At 36.7% G+C, this 20,663-nt stretch overlaps 1 protein-coding gene across 3 annotated transcripts in view; it reads right to left on the bottom strand.

Moving 5' to 3' along the window:
* Nucleotides 1–20,156, bottom strand: part of PITRM1 (pitrilysin metallopeptidase 1) — a 54,862-nt gene extending 34,706 nt beyond the window's left edge. For all 3 annotated transcript variants that reach the window (XM_043968774.1, XM_043968775.1, XM_043968776.1), the window contains exons 1-15: nt 20,017–20,156; nt 15,131–15,233; nt 14,327–14,433; nt 13,646–13,797; nt 12,723–12,837; nt 12,550–12,646; nt 10,165–10,325; nt 8,869–8,995; nt 8,509–8,597; nt 7,842–7,970; nt 6,526–6,639; nt 6,164–6,260; nt 4,808–4,942; nt 4,039–4,177; nt 1,685–1,801 (exon numbers count right to left, since the gene is read on the bottom strand). In XM_043968774.1, the coding sequence (XP_043824709.1) occupies nt 1,685–1,801; nt 4,039–4,177; nt 4,808–4,942; nt 6,164–6,260; nt 6,526–6,639; nt 7,842–7,970; nt 8,509–8,597; nt 8,869–8,995; nt 10,165–10,325; nt 12,550–12,646; nt 12,723–12,837; nt 13,646–13,797; nt 14,327–14,433; nt 15,131–15,233; nt 20,017–20,054 (1,720 nt within the window). In that variant the 5' untranslated portion in view covers nt 20,055–20,156. The remainder of the gene's footprint in view (nt 1–1,684; nt 1,802–4,038; nt 4,178–4,807; nt 4,943–6,163; nt 6,261–6,525; nt 6,640–7,841; nt 7,971–8,508; nt 8,598–8,868; nt 8,996–10,164; nt 10,326–12,549; nt 12,647–12,722; nt 12,838–13,645; nt 13,798–14,326; nt 14,434–15,130; nt 15,234–20,016) is intronic.
* Nucleotides 20,157–20,663: the final 507 nt, after the last annotated feature.

The following is a 20,663-nucleotide window of genomic DNA, read 5'->3' as shown; positions in this document are numbered from 1 at the left end:
GACTTGCCCAAAGTCACATGCCTAACAAACTGAAGGATTAGATTGAAACCAGGTCTAAATCCATTTTTCATTCCATTATATAGAAAGAAGCAGTACTTTAAAGCTTCTAATTCCTATAACTAAACTGTCTCATATATGTCCCCACTCAGTCCCGGAGCAGAGGCAGAAATAAAGTGTGAATTAGTACTTATCTGAGAACTGGGGAGAAAGAGGCAATGTGATCAAAGGGAACTAGACTGGGAGTCAGGAGACCTGGCATGGGTTCTGTGTTTCACTCATTCTCTAGGCTGCAAGATTCTTGCTTTCTTCCCTCAGGGCCTAGCTCAATGAGTGCTCCTCAATGAGCTCAGCCCTTCAGGATGATTCTTAACTCAAGCACCTTATTGAGAACTGTAGCACATGCTACCTTATACATATCTATCTTCATGCTCAAACCAGGCCTCGATCTCCTTCAACACTACTTTTCTGTAGATATACTGGACCTACACAACAGTTCAGCAAATGTCACTGATGATGTAAACACTGCATGGTCCTTAATGGCTACAAAGCACTTCACCCTATGTTTTATCCTCATGATGACAATAATCCAAATGATCAAATAAGAATTGATCCAATATAATATAATCAAGAACTCTAGCACAAAGAATTGAAAATCAAAGGAATATCCATCAATTGGGGAATGGCTAAACAAGCTGTGGTAGATGATGGTAATGGAATACTATTGTGCTATAAGAAATGACAAGCAGGATGATTTCAGAAAGGCCTGGAAAGACTTGTATGAACTGATGTATAGTGAAGAAAGCAGAACCAAGAGAACACTGAACACAGAGACAGCAATATTGCTTTGATGAAGAACTGTAGAAGTCTTAACTAATTGTTTATTACTTTAAAAAAAAAAACCAAACCTCTAGCACAAAATGGTTCATCTCTCTATAAACAAAGTGAGAGTACACTTATGCTACAATAAAAGCAGACATCAAATGTAGAGCTTCTTTTAAGTTCAGCACCTCATGAAAGGTCTAAATAAGGACCCCACACTACTAGTGTGACACTGACACTGGAAGTCCTTGTATATGCCAACCTTCTACCAGAAATCATGGTAAAGTTAGGTACCTACCACATTGAACTAAAAATGGCTTATATGGGTAGGTACAAATGAACATTGAAGCAGCCAGGAAGACAACCTGATGACTACAGCAGAGACGATTCGGGGATCTGGTTCATCTTTTTTTTTCCTTTCTCTGGACTCATGGATAGTTTATGTAACTTTTCCCTGCCTACCTCTTCCTATGATTTTTTTCTCCCATAACTACGACTAGGCCAAAAGTATATTTGGGTAAAAGGGTCATGAGTTGAACTACTCCCCTTGAAAACTTGTACTACATCCAGTACACCAGGATTCACACCTTTAACTAACTTTAAAAAGAGAAAATTTCAAAATCACACCAAACCATCTCCAAAGAAAACAAAGCCCAAAGTACTAATAAGCAGGCAAGCAAGTCCCAGGAGAAAGCTGGCTGTCACAGACTATAAGATAACTAGAGGAGAAATAAAGAAAGATTTACTGGTCAGAAAACGATAACTCTTAAGAGAAAACAGCATTCGATTTTTTATTTGTTCATGACAACTCAATGAAACCAAATGAAGCCAAAATTTTTTCCCACAACAGTTGCATTCAAGTTACCTGCCAACGCTGTTTCCAGCTCAGTAAAGGATATAGTGGGCTCAATGTCAGACACTTTTAATGCTGGTAGACAGGTAGCATCTTGTGGTTTACTTTGCAAAGCCTGTAATTCTAAACCTAAAAGAGAAAAAGAAATGAATGATTTATGGTTTCAATTAAAAAATGTACACAATCCTATTAAATGATTCTGCAACTATGCAGACTCAATTAAACATTACAAAGCTTCATTTTTTAGCTGATTCCTTCATGAATGCTATAGTATTTCTAAAAACTTTAATAATGCTTATGAAATGATTTTTTTCAAGCTTTCTAAATCATAAAATGTCCTAAACTAACAGTAGCAGTAGCTGTCATGGATTCACAGAATCTGAAAGGAAAGGGGACCTCTGCATTCATTTCCTTTCACCTGTATCTGAACAAGAACCATCCCATTACCTGAAGACTGTGCCTCCTTTGCAGCCGGAAGTGGCCCATTCTATTTTGACAGCTCTAATTCTAGGAATCGAAAATGCACTTTTCCACAACTTCCCTCCATCATTCCTAATTCTGCCCTCTGGAGTCCAGCAAAACAAACCTCATCTCTGCCCCACATAACAACCCTTCAAACGCTAGAAGACAGCTAGTATTTGCCACCAACGTCTCCAGCTTAACCATCCCCAGTTCTTTCACAGTTGATGAATATGTAGCATGGTTCTGAGTTCATTGCAATATTTTAATTACCGGCCTCTAGAATTACTTTAGTTTGTCAATATCACGGATTCAAGATGTGGTCTGACCAAAATATAGCAGAGCGGGGTTTTTCATCTTCCTTATCCTATGCCTCTAAGGTGTAGGGAGAAATGGAAGCACTCTGTGTGCCAATGGAATGCCTTACCTAGTATTTATTTTTTCTCTTATTGTTCTTGCATCCCGGCTCTCTTTGGTGTCTCTAGTTAAACCATATGTCCTTCCCTTCTGGACCTTTCCTTAAACATGCCAAATAAACAAGCCTATTGCTTTACCAAATAACATTTACATGGCATTTAAGTATACGCCAGGGACCCTGCTAAGCACTTCACAATTATTCCATTTGATCCTCACAACAGCTCTGGGAGATGTTCTATTTGACAGATGACACATAACAACTGATACAGAATGAAGTTAACATAACCAGCGGAACAATGTATGTGATAACCAAAACAGTAAGTTTAGAGGAAAAAAAATGCTTAAATATCTCAGAATTCTGCCCAAAATAATAGCCAAACACAATTTGAAAAAAGCATAAGGATCAAACATACTTTTTTAACCTCATGGCAGAGAGGCCACTAACTAGAGATGCAGAGTGTACATTCTTAGGCATGGCTACTGTTGACTTGTTAAGTACCTAATTATAAATACTCGTTATGTTGGGGGGAGAAGCTAATTAATAATAGACATGGGGAAAATGTTTTATTTTATTCAGTGGTAATAATCATGTTAACTTATAGGTGTTTGTGCTGATGATCAATATTAAGTTTTCAATTAAACATTTAATTTTTTTTTTTACAAAAGATAAAAAAAACATTCCCCAGTAATTTCTGGAATTTAAGAAATTATAGGAAAATAAGCACTACTGGAGTGTTTCAACAAAACAGATACAATCTAGATATTGATTCAGTATTAACAAAGGAATGAAGAACTGTGATCATGTACATAGTATTGGAAGATCAGACCATTAATTGATGTCAGTGATATTTCCCAAATTACAATGTAAGTAAAAAGGCAGAAGTAAAAAAATACATTTGAGACATTGACAGGTTGTAATCAGACACTGTTGGGAGTAGCCACAGTGATGACATCACAGATCCACCAAGTATCACAACTATGTCAACAATAAGAAATTGTTTTCTGACTTAAAGACATGTTTGCTTTTCCGTATATATATACAAGAATTCACTTATAAAAGTAAAAGGTAGAAATAAGATGAATGTTAAAAATTAAAAAGTATGATGATTAGAAATGTCGCTTTTAAGTTAAAAGATATAAAGATAATCTCGCCTTCCCAAGCCCATGTTCCATCCTTTTTTAGTAGCAGCACCGCTGCATCAGTCTCCCTAACTAGAAACTATGGAGTTTTATGCTTCCTTCACCTTGCCTCACCCCATACCAACTAAGTCCTATAATTCTTCTTTGCAATGTCTTACCTGTTTTTGTATCGCTCAAAGAGCTTGCACCATAACTTAACATGTAATGGGTATCCAGTAAGTACTAGAGAGAATAAAATGATACCTGCTTCTTTATTAATTATGCCAATGTCACTAATGTGGTCTACAAGAAAAATCCTGTTAAAAAAGGACATCCTCTCCATATTTAAAAACCTACAAAAAATTCCTAACCTTTTTCATATACGTGTAGCTTGTCTTTCATAGAAAGAGAATCAATCTTTTGTTTTAGTTTTTCTGTTTCCATTTGTGCTTGCTTCTCATAATACTGTTCATCTGGATTCATAGATAAGGTCAACCTGTGTTGGTTATTCTGTAACAAAAAAAAATAATAGCGAAATAAATCAAGACAATATTGAAAATAACCACACTGATTTTTCTTGCCTTTGTGCCTTAAAGTTACCACTAACAGAAAAAATACAAACAGCATTCACAGGTCAACTCTTGACCAACAAAATAAAGAACTTTGCTAATTATCTTAATAATCTCAATAAAGTTTGTCCAAAATTATCCAGATAATTGTTTTTATTTCTATTTACTTTACCAATGAAAATCCACTCTGTGCATAAACAAGGATGTGACATGGTTAAAAAGAATAGAGTTTAGGCTTTCGAATCAGAAAGAATGGGATCCAGTCCTGCCTCTGATATATGCTAGATGTGTGACTGTAAGCAATTGTGACTGTAAGCAAGTCACTTAACCTCTCAGTGTCCTAGGCAATTCATTAAGATACAGATGATTTGCTGACAGTGAGCAGTGGAGTACGATGATGAAATCTAGTCATTAAAAGAAATTAGCTTACATGATACCAATACTAATAAGCTATGTATAACTGTTTCATCCATCCCCCAAACCCATGATTTTCTCTGTAAAAATCCAAGTTCTTTTTCTAGTTTTCCCCAGGTCATTGTGAAATCATGAACACAATTTCTTTTCTTCTTACCTTAAAATACTGCTTGACTTTTTCTTGCAGAAATTTTGGATTTTCCTTAAGGCATTTCCTGAATTGAGTCACTTGATTTCCAAGATTTAAAAGCTCAATGGGATCCCCTTCATGATTCCAGCAGGAAGCTATATACTACAATAAAGAATTTTCATTGGGCACACAATGTATATTCTGGTTAGAAAACACTACTATGCTAGAAAGTATTGAATTATGTCAGTACTAATTATTTTCTTACAGATATGAAATCCCATGGGCATAATTTTATACATGAGATACTGACAGAAAAATTCCAATCCATGTCAGGAAAATAACAGCCACCTCTGTTTCCTTATGTTCACATATGTCACCAGGAACACAGATGACAGAAGTCTAACCAAGATGAGCTTCAAGATGTACTAGTATATTGTGATCTATTATTTAGGGAAACTTGACTTGTATTCAAAAGAATAGAATGGAAAGTAAAAATTTACTAAGGGATAATTCCTTTTTGTTAATATCCAATATTAACTAAACTAATCCAATCTTTAAGGATATATAATTTCACTGATAAGCCAATAGAACAATGAAGACAACAATCTTTCTATGCCTGACTTAATGAGCTAAGTCCAAAAATGGTGATAAGCTTCGCTAATATAAGTCTGGTCCAGGCTTAAGCGATATATAATCTGTACCTGAAACCTTTTCAGCTTGGTAAAACCTGCTAAAGCTTCCATTCTGACAAATACTAAGAAAAACTAGCACCATGTTCATACCATTGTAATATGGCACTCATTCATATCTACATATAAATATGTAGATATAAGTATATATATACACATCTATGTATACACACACATGGGTATACAGACACACACACCATAGCAAGGTGAACACTAACATACTGCCTAAAAAACAGTAAACTTCACTTTAAAAAAACATATCTAAGAAATGACACTATAATCAAACTGAAAATGTCAATTTCATGTATTAAATGTAGGAATTTATTTCTACTTTATTTCTAAACACAAAAAGTGTCTCAAAAGAGACTCTTATGATTAAATGAGAATATTTTACCTGAAAATGGTTAACTAAGGCAAATGAACAATGCAGACAAAACATGGAGCACTAGTTAAATATTTTTCTTTTTCTTTTTCTTTTTTTTTTTGCAGGGCAATGGGGGTTAAGTGACTTGCCCAGGGTCACACAGCTAGTAAGTGTCAAGTGTCCGAGGCCGGATTTGAACTCAGGTACTCCTGAATCCAGGGCCGGTGCTTTATCCATTGTGCTATCTAGCCACCTCATCTTAAATATTTCTAAAAAATATCTGGCACTTTTTTTATATTCTAGGTGAAACAAAATTCAATAATTACATACCGATGACAGGGCAAGTCCAAAACTAGTTGACTGGTGTTTCATTTGGATTTCAATTTTTTGTAGTAAAGCTTCAACTCGATCATCTTCAAATCCTTTCCTAAAGGGCAAAATCATAAAAAGAATAAACGAAGCCTCTAAAAATTATAGAACAAATTAACTGCCAATATTATAATTAAATCAACTGACATAATACATAAGGTGATTAAAGATGAGCAAAGTACCTTGCTACATCTGACTACACGAAGTAGTTTTTTTAAAAAGCATCTTTTTCATAAAAAACTCAATGAAATCGAGTAGAGCTTTTTAAACTATGTACCTGCAGAAAACTTGTTCAACATTCTTCACAATTCATTCTTACTTACTCAATAACTTCATCAATTGTTTCATTAATAATTTGTTTAACTGTTTCCATGTGTTTTTCCGCAATGCCTTGCAGGCCCACACTGAAGAAAGCCTCTCTTGTATAGCCATTATACCTAGAAGACAAACATACTGAAAATGCCAGAATCTGAACAGCTTTTATAAAAGAAAACTTTCAGAAATGACTTGTTAATGTTTTAAAAGAAAAAAAAAATCTATGAAAAGGCTCAAAGCTTAAAATCTCTAAATACTTCATGGATCAATTAAAGGGGCATCAGAGTTAAAAAATACTAAGTTCTCTTTATGGATACAGCAGTTGTTATTTGAAATTTCTAATGTAATTTATGATACTTCCGAAAAAATACAAATCTAAAGAAAAAGAATAGCCGAGTTGCAAAAAATACTGAAATGAAAAGATGGCCTCTATTTGATGTAATACATAGAAAGTAGGAATAGGCAAAGGAGCTGTGATTTTGTTAGTACTGGGAACTCCCAGGTAAGGAAAACTGCTCCACCAAAGCAAATGTGCAACTTTCCAGCAACAGATAACTCTTAGAAAACTGCTTAGAATTATACCTCATCTCTACATGTAAATGGAAAATAATAAAATACTTTTATTTAAAAAAAAAAGAGGGGGTGCCTAGGTGGCGCAGTGGATAAAGCACCAGCCCTGGATTCAGGAGGACCTGAGTTCAAATCTGGCCTCAGACACTTGACACTTACTAGCTGTGTAACCCTGGGCAAGTCACTTAATCCCCACTGCCCCGCAAAAAAAAAAAAAAAAAGAATTATACCTCTAAGTGAGATTTTAAAAAGAACCAAAATATACACAAATATTTCTAACAGCTCATTTTGTAATAGCAAAGAGCTGGAAAAAAAGAGGTTTAAATCAATTGTGGTAACAAAACCAATTATAGTACAGGAATGCAATGGAAACAATGAAAATGATGGTTTCAGTGAAGCTTAGGAAAATCTGAATGAAGATGTAGAATGAAATGAACAGAGCAAGAACAATTTATACGATAATAACACTATGAAAATAGATAATGGTTATTTAAAGACTCTGATGGCCAACCACACTTCCAGAAGACTGATAATGAAGCATGCTACCCAGCTCTAGACAGAAATGATAGACTCAGGGGATAGAAAGTACCATGTATTTTTTGGACATGGCCAATGAAAAAATCTTTTGCTTTATTATTGCAAATGCATATTTACAAGGGTCTTGTTTTTTCTTTTTTCCCCCAAACGGGGTAGAGATGAAGGGAGGAACATTGTTTTTTAATGATTTTTTTAAAAATTTAATAGTAACACTCACCCAACATCCGGAGAAAAGTCTGTGCCAAGACCAGATTCAATCAGAGCTTTATAAAATGGAGAATTAGGTCCATCAATCAGTAGTGAAGACAAAAGATTCAGGGTGAAGGATTCAAATATATCTGTAATACTGCATTGATAAGAAAATTTAGCAACTGAACGACAATGTTTATTCCCATGTAAAATGAGGGAGTTAGATTGAATGGCCTACAACAACCTTCTAAGATCTAGATCTATGATGCTGTGTTTCTTTGTCTACAACTTCCACCATTCCAGAAAATTTGCAAAATGGAAAACTAAGTCATACATGACACAGTAAAATTCTTTTCCCACATCTGCTCTAGAACTATCATTGTGTCTCTTTTCTCTGATGACCAGTTTACAAATGTACTAAGAAAGTGGAATTACTGTTCTTTTTAACAGCATCAAATATTTTCTAATTTTTTATACTTAACCACCCTAAGTAAAAGTTTCTAAAATATACTTTACTACTGAACATTTCCTTTTTCTAAAAGTTAAAGTCTAAAAATGTCCTTAATATATTATATATTTCAAACTAAAGCTTTTACTTTATAAACAAAACCAAAATTCTTTATATACCTATTTTTCTAGTGCATTTTAAATTTTCTAAAATTGTAAAAAAAAACCTTAGTTTTTAGTGTACTTACTCTGGCAAGAGGAAACCAACACTAATGGTTGTTTGTTTAGCTGGGTCTGTTGCAAATTTATCTGGACCACATGTCACATGGTATTCTCTCTGAAAATACAGAAATATTTTAACAAGCAAAAAAAATTTTTAATTACTTTAGAGTAACACAAGTAATCAATATCAATAAAATATCCTTCAATAAAAGATAACCTTCTCTTTGTTTTCCTTTTAAGTAAATTTCTGATTTTGTTCTTTAGGGTAAAGCAAATTTAAAAATAAACACATGGGCTTTTTTTAACCTATCATAAAAATGAGAGGCCAATCTTAATCAGTACACATAAGAGAAGCTGTGATAGTACATTAGAGATCAAATGCTTACAGGTGTATCCCAAAGCTTCTGGGCTGGCACTGCAGTATTAGGCTCAATTCTCTGAAATTTATTTAGTGCTTCTTCATCAATTTGCCTCAAATGCTGTTCCAATGGAAGGTTGCCATAAGTAAAGAACCTGAATGTTTAGGAAAGAAGAGTTGGCTTATTTTAATTTAGTTTGACCACCTAGAACTAAATAATGATTTGGCTTTTTTCATAGCTTGATATATAATTCACAACTTTCAAAGATATTTTCCTAGCTCAAAATGACTAGTTTCACTGAAAAAACTAAAGGGAATGACTACATCTGAAAAAGTTTGTAAAAATTAGATGGAAAAAAAGTTACAAAATAAGGTTAAATGCAAAACTGGCAATATTTCTAAAAAATCAACCAGGCAGGCACTTCAATGCTCTTTTGTTTGTTATTTAATTCTGCTGAAAAAATAGCAGCCCCCCCCCCACCGAAAACCCAACAACCCCTAAACTCCATATTGAAGGTCCTTATATTAACACCCCTCACACACACATACACACACTTTAAATATCACAACAGATAAAGTTCTCTTTGCCTACAATACTTAACCTGGACCAAGACAACACATATAGGAAAACAACTTAATGATGTTTAAATATAAATTTTTTAAATTATCAACAATATTGAAACAGCTCTCATAAAATGTCTAAATAGATGATAAATTGGCATATAATATAAAATCAAGAAACTTTTTTTAAAAAATCACACATTATGTCCAAGATTCATCAATTTCAATTCTCTTGGTAACCAAAAAGCATAAATAATTATTCTGGCTAAGAAGGTGCTGATGATCACTACTGTTGCTGTTGTTGTTGCTTGTCCTTTGTTCTCTAAGAGGACCATGACATCAGAGTGAAATCATGACTTGCACTGAATTGGATTTAAGTGAGGGAGGGCTGTGCAAGGTCACTGACCTCTCTCTTCCAGAGCCATCTAGGTCCAGTAGCAAGATATACATCAGGACAACTGGAGATGGCCCCAGATGTTTAAGAAAATCGGGGTTAAGTGACTTGCCCAGGGTCACACAGCTAGTCTAAGGTGAGATGCAGAAACTTCATAGTTAAGGTAATTACTTTTTATTTGGTGTACTTACTATACACCAAATAAAAGGCCAAAAGAAATTAAAAATATGGAATACTTCATCAATTTGCATGTTAACTCCATAAGAATATGTTCTCTCACTAAACTGTAATTACATAAACATCTATAAAAGCATACAAAGAACTAAAAGAAAAAAAAAAAACAATCAATTCTAAAGAAAAGATTATTACCTAGCATTACTCGGATGGTAATGTGTGGCATGGAATTGTTTGAGTTGTTCCCATGAAAGATCAGGGATAATTAGTGGATCACCACCAGATACAACTGAGTAAGTGTGATCAGGAAGGAGTTGGTTTTGAAGAGACTGCGAGAATATCCTCTCATTGTCTGTCTTGAAATGAAAACATAAAAATTACACTTTAGCATAATAAAGAAATACTATGTTGTGGCGCAGGTATAGCATTTGTTTAAATTAAAATCTATTCTAAGAGCAAATATGTATATGAATGTATAGATATGTGTGTATGTATCTGTGTATGTGTATATAACAAATACATAGTTCAGGTAATAAGGCAAGAAAAAAATGACAAATAGAAACCAGAGCACAAGAGTAATAGAAAAAATAATAGAGACTCCTACAAGGTGGAAAAGGTAAGAAGACGATGTCATTATGAGAAATGGATTCAAGAATGTATTAACTACATCTAAAAAATGAAAACCAAGTTATCAATGACCCTACCATCTAATCTAATGGCATTTTCTGAACCTACAGGACCAATATAAGACACATTTGACCACTCACATTCTTTTTTTTTTTTTAAGTGAGGCAATTGGGGTTAAGTGACTTGCCCAAGGTCACACACCCAAGGTCACACAGCTAGTAAGTGTCAAGTGTCTGAGGCCAAATTTGAACTCAGGTCTTCCTGAATCCAGGGCCGGTGCTCTATCCACTGCGCCACCTAGCTGCCCCCACTCCCATTTTTAATACTCTTCTCCCTTATCAGTTCTTCTGGTTTATGCCTACTTCTCTTTACCTTGCCTTCTGCCCATTTATCAGTGGTTCCAATTTTTTAGGAATGAGGACTTTTGTTTAATGTAAAAAAAAGATATTAACAAGAATCCTCACAAAATAGACACTGTACTAACAGCATTTGTTGATTGAGGAAATATTTGATAAAGAACCACCATATATTCAGCAACCCTTTTAAATGTCACCAATTTTAAAAGCAAATACATATACCTGAAAAACAGTAATTCAAACTGCCTATTTTGTTGGACCTAAAATAAAAATCAAAAGGGCAGTCCTTGGTCTGTATGGATATTTTATTCAGCTCCTTGCAATAACTTTGAGGTGCCCGGGGATACAGAAGGAGGAACTACTCCCCAAAAGAAAGGCATGCCCTAATATTTTATCCTATCTTTTATTCTTTTCTTTTTCTACTTACTCATATGGTTTCAACTATATGCAGAGAACCTTCAAATCTGTATCACCAGCCCTGACCTAAATTCCAAACTTAATTTCATAGCTGTTCCTGCTTATTTCCTCCTAGAGGAAATGCTCCTTGCCGGCACTTCAAATTCAGGTCCCAAGTCAAATTCTTCTTCATCTTCATCAATGCCATACCTCCTTCTGATTTCCCTGTTACTGATAATAGCGTCATCACTCTCCTAGTCACACCTGCTTGACATCTCACACCAATCTTTGGTTTCTCTCTCTCTTCCATAATGTCTTATCGCTATCCCTTCCTCTCTTTTCCCATGATTACTACTGCATTCAATAACTTCATTGCTTGCCCTCCAGCAAAAACATCTCACCTGGTCTTCCTGATTCCCAACTCTCCCTCTACATGCCATTACAAAAAGATGGGAGAGCACAACATACATGTAAGAAGCATGGATTTGCACTGAACTGGCTTAGCATTAGCCTTGCTATCGACATGACCTTAGTTAGGTTACTTAATCCCTGTGCTTGGAATAAATGATCTCTAAGATCTTTTTCAATTCTAAATCCAAGTCTACCATGTGAATACTCCCAGTGTATAGATCTGATAGGATCAATCTCTACTGATCATAAAATTCAATTACTTCCCAATGCCTTCCTAATAAAGTCCTTCCTCTCTAGGTCTTATTTATGTCCCTCTCTAATCTGCTACCAATATTCCTTTCCAGCATTAGCTCACAAGGGTCCTCTCCATATACTGTATGTTCCAACCAAACCAGACTACCGATTATTCCCACCTTTTCTACCATTGTACCTTTGTTCATGTCATTCCCAAGCCCTGGAATGTCCTCTTTTACCTATTATAGTCCTGCCTACCCTTCATGTAACCTTCCATGATCTCCATAGTCCAAAAAAAAAAAAAAGGCTTTCTTCTTTGGACTTTAAAGGGATAAGAGCTACAATAAGCAATGTAATGTTTCTACTATGCCAGATTTTCAGCAAGTATTAATAGCCCCTTACGTATATTGTTATTTAAGGTAAAGATCTTCAACAGGTTAAAAAAAAAAAAGGATGAGAATTAGTCAATAATTTTCAAACCAGAACCAAATACATTTGTCTTATTCTAATAGCTAGAGCAACCCTTTTAATATAAATTACAAAGGAAAAAACTTACAAATACTCCTTTCATTTCATTAAAAACGATTCCTTTAAAAACAAGGCGTGTTTCAGGGTTACTTGGATTCTCATGTTCTAGTCTCCAACCTTCTTGCCTAAATGATAAATAATTGTAAGATCACTGTTTTTAATTAATACCATTTATAACCATTATGTTCAAGTACTACATACCAGAAGTCCAGTTCCCTCAAACATGGAAAGAAAACTGCATCCAGATATACTGAAAGGAGATTCTGAAAATCCTTGGGATTTTGTGTTGAAAATGGATATAATGTGTAATCACTAGCTGGGTACAAAAGATAGATTTTATGTTACAACAAATCCCTCAAGAAAATTACACATTTTCAACTCAATTTTTCCTTTAGGTTTCTCACTTAACTAGGAATTCAATTTTACATTTTCAATTTTATAATTAAGAAATGCTTAAAATCTAAGTGATTTTGCTTTGTTTGCTAATGAGGAGTCCAACTTTTTTAGTTCCATCTCTGCTATATATACTTCCAAGTTCCTCTGGAGAAATTGTGACATACTAACCAGAATCACCTGATTCTTTGACAAGAGTCCTTTTGGTGATCAACTGACAATACCCACATCTTTTCTCATGTCTTTCGTGAATAACAAAAATAAGTGACATGGCTTTTATAAAGCTATTTAATATTCTGATGGTGAAGTCAAAGTTGGGGGGAAAAGTTATTATTGTTGAATAAGTATCTCTAGTATGTATTTTCTAGTTCATAATAAAATATCTTTAAGCATCTTTTGAATTTTAAATTGATTACTAAAATAAAACATCTTCAAATTTCCATGAATTTAAATTCATGGCTATGTTTCTGAGATTCTGAAGTCCTGGTTCCCATAACCCCATCATAGGCATTAACATCTGATTACTAAAATATGACTGAATTTACAAAAGACCTCCCATTATCCCAGCATCCCAAGCTCATTAAAACCTTTTAAATTCACCTAATTACAACTTTCTAATAGTGTAGGCCAAGAGCTTAGAAGAGAATAACCAACTTCTATAGGTATATCTTCAAAGTCAATGCCATTTCAGCAATTATAAATGTGACAGTTTTAAATGGTAGACCACTCACCTGTAAATGCATTCATAAAAGTGGCTAATGATCTGTTTAACATTTTGAAGAAAGGATCTCTGCAGGGATACTTCTGAGAACCACAAAGAACAGTATGCTCAAGAATATGTGGAACACCAGTACTATCCATTGGGGTAGTACGGAACTGCACACTGGTGGGGGGAAAAAAAAAGACTTTAAGATCTAAAACTACAAAGAGTGCAATTCATACAAATGTCAAAAGAAAACCACCCAAAAATTTGCTGCTCCTTAAAATGCTATGCAAATAACCATTCTTAAAAGACTGCCTTCTCTAGACAAAATATTTCATTATTGAAAAATATTTTCTCAAATTACAGTAAACATTCTAATGTAATAGAAAAGAAACTTATGGAATTATTTTTTCATCATTCATTTCAACTGACCTCAATCACCACACGTTTCTTGAACACTATGTAACACAGCACTATACTAAATGTTAAGGGAAGCACAAAGATAAATAAGGCATTGTCTCCACTTTTAGGGAGCTTATAATCTAGTGGGAAAGCATTTTGCTATGTACAATGGCAAATGTTAACTAATAAGGAAGGAAATTTATAAAAGTGTTATTTTAAATTTGTTACAAATATAGTGTTTCAAGAAAAAAAAATTTCAAGAACGAGAAAGTCTGTATGTATTAAATGTTTATATTTTATAGCCTACCTAAATAAATTATTTGCATCTTCTCTTGCCACATGTAAATATTTTGCACTTGTGCTGTCATGACTGAGTTTCACAGCAACTAAGAATAGATCAGGAATAGGTGTTACCTGCATTAATTAAAAAGAAATACATCATTAACATTTTATTGTACAACATCTAACAAAATTCAAATATTTTTTTAAACTCAGGCAATTAACAGTTTAAACTATTTTATATCAGATAATACTGTGAAATCAACTTAAGAAAAATTCATTTCTCATGACTGAAATGTTCTACTATAGTTATTCCAGTATAATTTTTATTAATTTCTGTGTTTTCAAAGTTCTAAAAGTATACTGAACACTATGAAAAAAGTACCTATATTCAAGTAGCTTAGATATTTAGTAATATCTTTAATGAGTTATCTATCACTTTTACTTTTTCAAATTAAATCACAATTTAGTTTCAAATTTTATTTTCCTAAAATTTAACACTAGCCAGACCAAAATTTAATACCTCCAAGAAACAAGTTGCATCAAATTGACACGGCACATTTTTTTAATCCGTAAAGAAAGGAGAGAAAGGATAAAAGTGTTTATTTCACAGTACGTTTTTGCATCAACTGATCAATTGATGAGTCTTGTCCTTCTAAAGAGTATGAAGGAAAACAACACCCAAGTAAAGTAAATCAGTGGCATCAATACTGTTTTGAGAAGAAAAAAGATCAGTCATCTTATTCAGAAATTTTAACTATGCAATAATTAATTTCCTTGTATCTATACTTAAATAACACATGTCATAGAAATATCAAAACAAAGAGCATACCTGATTTATAGTGAATCCATGGATTTTGTCACCTACTTTATACTCTAGAGCTCTATCACATGCTGCATTACTTCTCCACCTCCATGGCTTATAATTTACAAATCTATATATAATAAACATAAAGTCAAATAAAATTAGGCTTTTTTGAAGAAAAGCTACCTGGTATAATTCAATAACAAGTTTCAATTCAGAGTTGATAATGGTAATACTTTAACTTTTGCATCTTATTCACAAATCTAGAAATTCTTTCTTCTATTAAAGTTTTTCAATGTTTAAAACCTTTTTGTTTTCCCCTCATATTTTCATAATGGTTGTATGAAAGTCCTTATCCATTAACATTTTAAAAACAGTACCAGGGCAGCTAGGTGGCGCAGTGGATAGAGCACTGGCCCCAGATTCAGGAGTACCTGAGTTCAAATCCAGCCTCAGACACTTAACACTTACTAGCTGTGTGACCCTGGGCAAGTCACTTAACCCCAATTGCCTCACCAAAAAAAAAAAAAAAAAGAAAGAAAAAGAAAGAAAGAAAAAACAGTACCGAAAAATTTTTGTAAATTATTTTGAGTTAAACTTCTAAAAGTGACACACATTTAATTTTTTTTTATGTGGGGCAATGAGGGTTAAGTGACTTGCCCAGGTTCACACAACTAGTAAGTGTCAAGTGTCTGAGGACACATTTGAACTCAGGTCCTCCTGAATATAGGGCTGGTGCTTTATCCACTGCGCCACCTAGCTGCCCCTCACACATTTAATTTTATAAAAGTAAAATGTTTTATCCAAGGTTTCATTTATCTAAATTTCATTTAATGTTATCCTTATGTCATTATAGCATAATAATAAGTTTTGTCTCCATCACATAATTCATCTCCTAAAAAATAACTGGAAACTTAATCGTTTCATCATGAGTAAACAAATTATATCTCTAATTTATGAATCTGGCTATTAACAAACACAGTATGATCAACTTTACATCAGATTAGCAGATTCTAGAATCATAGGGCTTTGGAGTGGTCAATTAGATACAACCAGAGCACTTTCTACAAAAAAGATAATATATGCTGCTGCAATGAAAAAAGACTTTGAGAAGCTCTGCTAAGATGTTATTCCACTGGTGCAGACCAATCAGAGATAAATGGGTAGAGAATATATATATGCAGTTGTATCATATGACGGTGGCTAATGGTTTCAGTGATCAAGGTCTATGCAGGAACTGACTAAACAAAATGTAATATTCCTAGTGGCTTAAGGAAAGTTTCGAAGGTTCTTCTCTAGCCCTCGCTTGATAGGAGATGGTGTTATATTCTAAAGATTTATGACTGGTTATATGAGAATTGGGGTGAATTAAAGAAAGATGGAGGGAAGGAAATATAATAATTTTTAAAAATTAATGCTATTGCCAAGAAAGAGCCGTAGGACCCAGATATGAACCCAAGGATTAAAAGCGCCTGTCTGAAGATAATTTTTGCTCTGAGACAAGGTGATGCACAGTAATGATAACATATTGCAAAAACAACTAAGTCATGGTATGGATCTAAAAAGCGTCTAGTAACCTTTGGGGAGAAATGGAAATAGCCACATTTGCCAGCATCACTGGGATGGGATGACAGTGGAATGTGGTTAAATCACAGAATGACAGTGAGAATGGCCACCCACCCCACTCACCAAAAGAATCCCCACTCAAATACACCTCACAGGAGAGGCTGGGTATTCATGCCCTTCTTGAAGACCTCCAAGGAGAGATTAGCCACCGTTTTTCTGGGCAGTCCATTCCACTTGCAGACATCTCATTTGTAAGGCAGTTTTCCCCAACATCAAGCCTAAATTTGCCTCTCTTCAACTTGGATCAGTCACAGTTCTTGGTTCTGCCCTCTGGGACCAAAGTGAAGACGTCTAATCCCCCTCTACATAACAGTCATTCAAATACATGAAGACAGTCACCACATCTTCTGATTCTCACATACCATGGATTAAAGGACCATCAATCTAACTACCCTCTCCAGATTCTTGGACACTCTACCTCCCAATACAGACAAAGCTTGCCCTCATTTTTGTTTGTTTGTGTTTTAGCGGCCACTACACTGGACTGCTGCTGCCTCTCATTAAAAAGATCTTTTTTAAGAACTGCTGCTTACCCATGCCTTCCCCATCTTAGACTTATGAAATTGGTTTTTTGAACCCAAGAATAAGATTTTACATTCATTATCTCTATGAAATTTCATCTTGTTCAATAATGCTCTAGCCTGGTGAGATCCTTTTGGACCCTTTGTAATCACTTTTAGTTATCCTTTGCACTTCAGTTTCATCTACAAATGTATTGGGAACGGCATTTATGTACTAAGTCATCAATAAGAATGTTAAATAGCAGAGGGCTAGGCACCAGTCCTTAAGGTAATATAGTAGAAGCCATCTTCCATGTTGAAATTGAACTATTAAGAATGATCTTGTTTTGTGTGGGGCAATAAGGGTCAAGTGACTTGCCCAGGGTCACACAGCTAGTAAATGTCAAGTGTATGAGGCCGGATTTGAACTCAGGTCCTCCTGAATCCAGGGCCAGTGCTCTATCCACTGAGCCACGTAGCTGCCCCCCCAAGAATGATCTTTTTGATCTGGCTATCCAACCAGTTCTGAATCCCACTAATGAACAATGGGTAGGCCATCAAAGGAACCTGAGAAGGAAAAGACAGATGGAAGCACTAGAAGAGTGCTTCCCAAAGAGCAGAGTGTTTCTATGAGGAAAAGGTGATCAATGTTGTCAAATGCTGGAGATGGATAAAGTAGGATTAAGAATGAAGACAAATCACTGAAAGGCAGTTTCAAATGAGTGATGAGGTTGGAAGCCAAAGTGCAAGGGGTCAAACAGAGATGATCTATCTAGTCCAAGAGTTCTTAACCTTTTTTTTTGTTTGTTTCATGCATCCCCTTCGGCAGTCTTGGTAAAGTCTATCTCAGCCTTTTTTTGGAATTATATTTTTAAATGCATACAATTTTGTGGCTAAAAAGGAAATCAATTATATTGAATTACAGTCTTCAAAATATTCTTCCTACCCGAGTTCATGGGCCCCCTGAAGTCTATACTACAATACTCCATGGACCCCAGGGTTAAAACCCCCCTGATCTAGTGTAACTCCCCCTAATTTTACAGATAAAAAACCTCAGGCCCAGAGAGATCAAGTAGATTCAGTAATAGAATTCAAGCCAGTGTCCTCTGATATGTTCTAATGTCTTAGAAATTCTGTGTAACACAAATGATTCTTTAAGATTTTCTTATACTAAATTTAAGGAAGAAAAGAATTAAGAAAGCGGTTTAGGCTCTTAAGTATCCTCTTCTAACCCTGTATGGGTAAAGTTATTTAAGGACTTTGTGCTTTATAAAATCACATTTACCTAATGGAATCAACCATATTATTAATACTTATTAACTAGCGGCACCCTTCATTACTGCTTCATTATAATCAACATTAATAACAACCCCTAAACCAAAAGGGAGTCAGGAGGAAGGGAAGCCAATCATTATGGCTAATCCACTAGAGATCTGACCCAGAGGTTCCCCCATCATATAATTGTTTGTTTTTTCATATTTAAATGTCTTCCTTGGTCGTGGAAGTGGGAAAGGTATGGATTAAAAACAAAGAGAGGGAGGGTAGCTAAGTGGCACAGTGGATAAAGCACCAGCCCAGGATTCAGGAGGACCCGAGTTCAAATTCGGCCTCAGACACTTGACACTTACTAGCTGTGTGACCCTGGGCAAGTCACTTAACCCTCATTGCCCTGCAAAACAAAAACAAAAAACCAAAAAAACCCAAAAAACCAAGAGGAGGAGAGTGCTGGACAGGCACTCAGGTGGCTCAAATCCTGCCTCATGCCCTTGCTATCCAGGGAAGCCACAGAACCTCAGGTTCCTCATCTGTAAAATGGGAATAACAGCACACAGCTGTTAAGAAGATCCTCTGAGACAAGATTATAGACTTAAAGTTGGAAGGAAATTTAGAAGCCACTCTGGTCCAACTCCTTAGTTTTGACAAATGAGCAAACTGAGACCCAAGAGGTTAAGTGATTTACCCAGGGTCATGCAGGTAATGTCAGGGATAGGATCTGATCCAGATCTTTCTGACTCTTTCCACTATCCCCACAAGAACAACAAGCGTAGCCCACACTGAGGGGGCACTTTAAGCTTGGAGTGGTGTGGATTTGGGCACGAGAAGACCTGAGTTTAAATCCCATCTTTGTGTGACGCTGGGCAGATCAGAGGGTCAATCAACAAAGGTTGACAACACGCTTGGTTGGGGAATGGATGCAAAGAAAGGTCAGGGCCGGTCTCTGCCCTTGAGGAGCTTACAGTCTAAAGGGGGAGACAAAGCAAAGAACCGGTATGCAGGATCAATCAGGCATCCTCAGCGGAGGGAAGGCACTCACACTGGGCAGCCTGGAAAAGATTCCTGCAGAAGGTGGGATTTTATCTGGGCCTTGAGAAACCTGGGGGTGGGGATGAGGAGGGAAGGCATCGCAGGGTCATGCACGGCTAATGAAAATGCCTGGAGTCGGGAAACAGCCAAGAGGCCAGATTCGCGGCCATTCTGGGCCTCAGTTTCCCCATCTACAGGCAAAAGGAGGGAAGAGCATTGGGCTCCAAGGTGCCCCCAGATCACTAAGCCCCCGGACACCGCGGGCTCTTCACCGGGCCAACTGTCCCGCCCCTAAGTCCCGGGGAGGTCACAGCAGCAGCTTCGGCCGCGTTATCTCTCGGCCACACCAGGGGACTGCCGAACCGCGGCCCCAGGCACCCGCATCCCTTCTCCCGCAGCCCCGCTAGTCTCCTCCCCCACCCCAGCCCCAGCCCCAGTCAGGCCGCGCCACCCTGACGGCGAGGATCCGGCCCTCCCGCTCACCGTCGGCCCAGGTTCAGCAGTTTCCAGCGGCTCCACATGGCTGCGCGGGCCGGAAAGACGTCGAGGGTTCGGCCGGTAGCCGAGAAGATCAGCCAAACCTACGTCTCCTCTGCCCTGAAGCGTACCAACGACTCCCTCTCCGCGCCGCTGCAGGGGGAATAGACCCCACCGCCCACCGAGCTTCTCATTGGCCAGGCGGCCGGCCATGGAGGCTACCGATTGGCTTTAGAGAAAAGGGGGCGGAGACGCCCTCGCGTGCTCAAGGCCAAGCTCGAAGCGGGCGTTGCCCTCGCTGAGGCCCGCCCATCTTGGCCTGGAGATCCGGGGAGAGGGGGCTGGAGCGGAGGAGGAGTCTCAGCTGACGTCTCCGGCCGGCAAATCGATCCGAGCTGCCCCGGGAGTCCCAGGCCCTCCGGTCCGCCCCCTGCGGCTTGCCATGAGGAAACGAGCACCTGGAGAATTAAAGGGAGCTGGCCGAAGTCACAGAGGACACAGGTGGTTAGGGGTCAGACGCAGAAGTTCCCCTGTCCCTTAGCTCCAAAGCCAGGGCTCTTTCCAGTGGGCCGCACTGTACCCGAGTTGAAAAAGCGTTTGGGGAGGGGAGTGGGGAAATATTTGTATCAAGTATCACTAGTAAGAATCTGATA

This window comes from Dromiciops gliroides, chromosome 5 (assembly GCF_019393635.1).
Source record: "Dromiciops gliroides isolate mDroGli1 chromosome 5, mDroGli1.pri, whole genome shotgun sequence".
In the NCBI taxonomy this organism is placed as follows: domain Eukaryota; kingdom Metazoa; phylum Chordata; class Mammalia; order Microbiotheria; family Microbiotheriidae; genus Dromiciops; species Dromiciops gliroides.
This window is presented reverse-complemented; position numbering and strand designations above follow the sequence as displayed.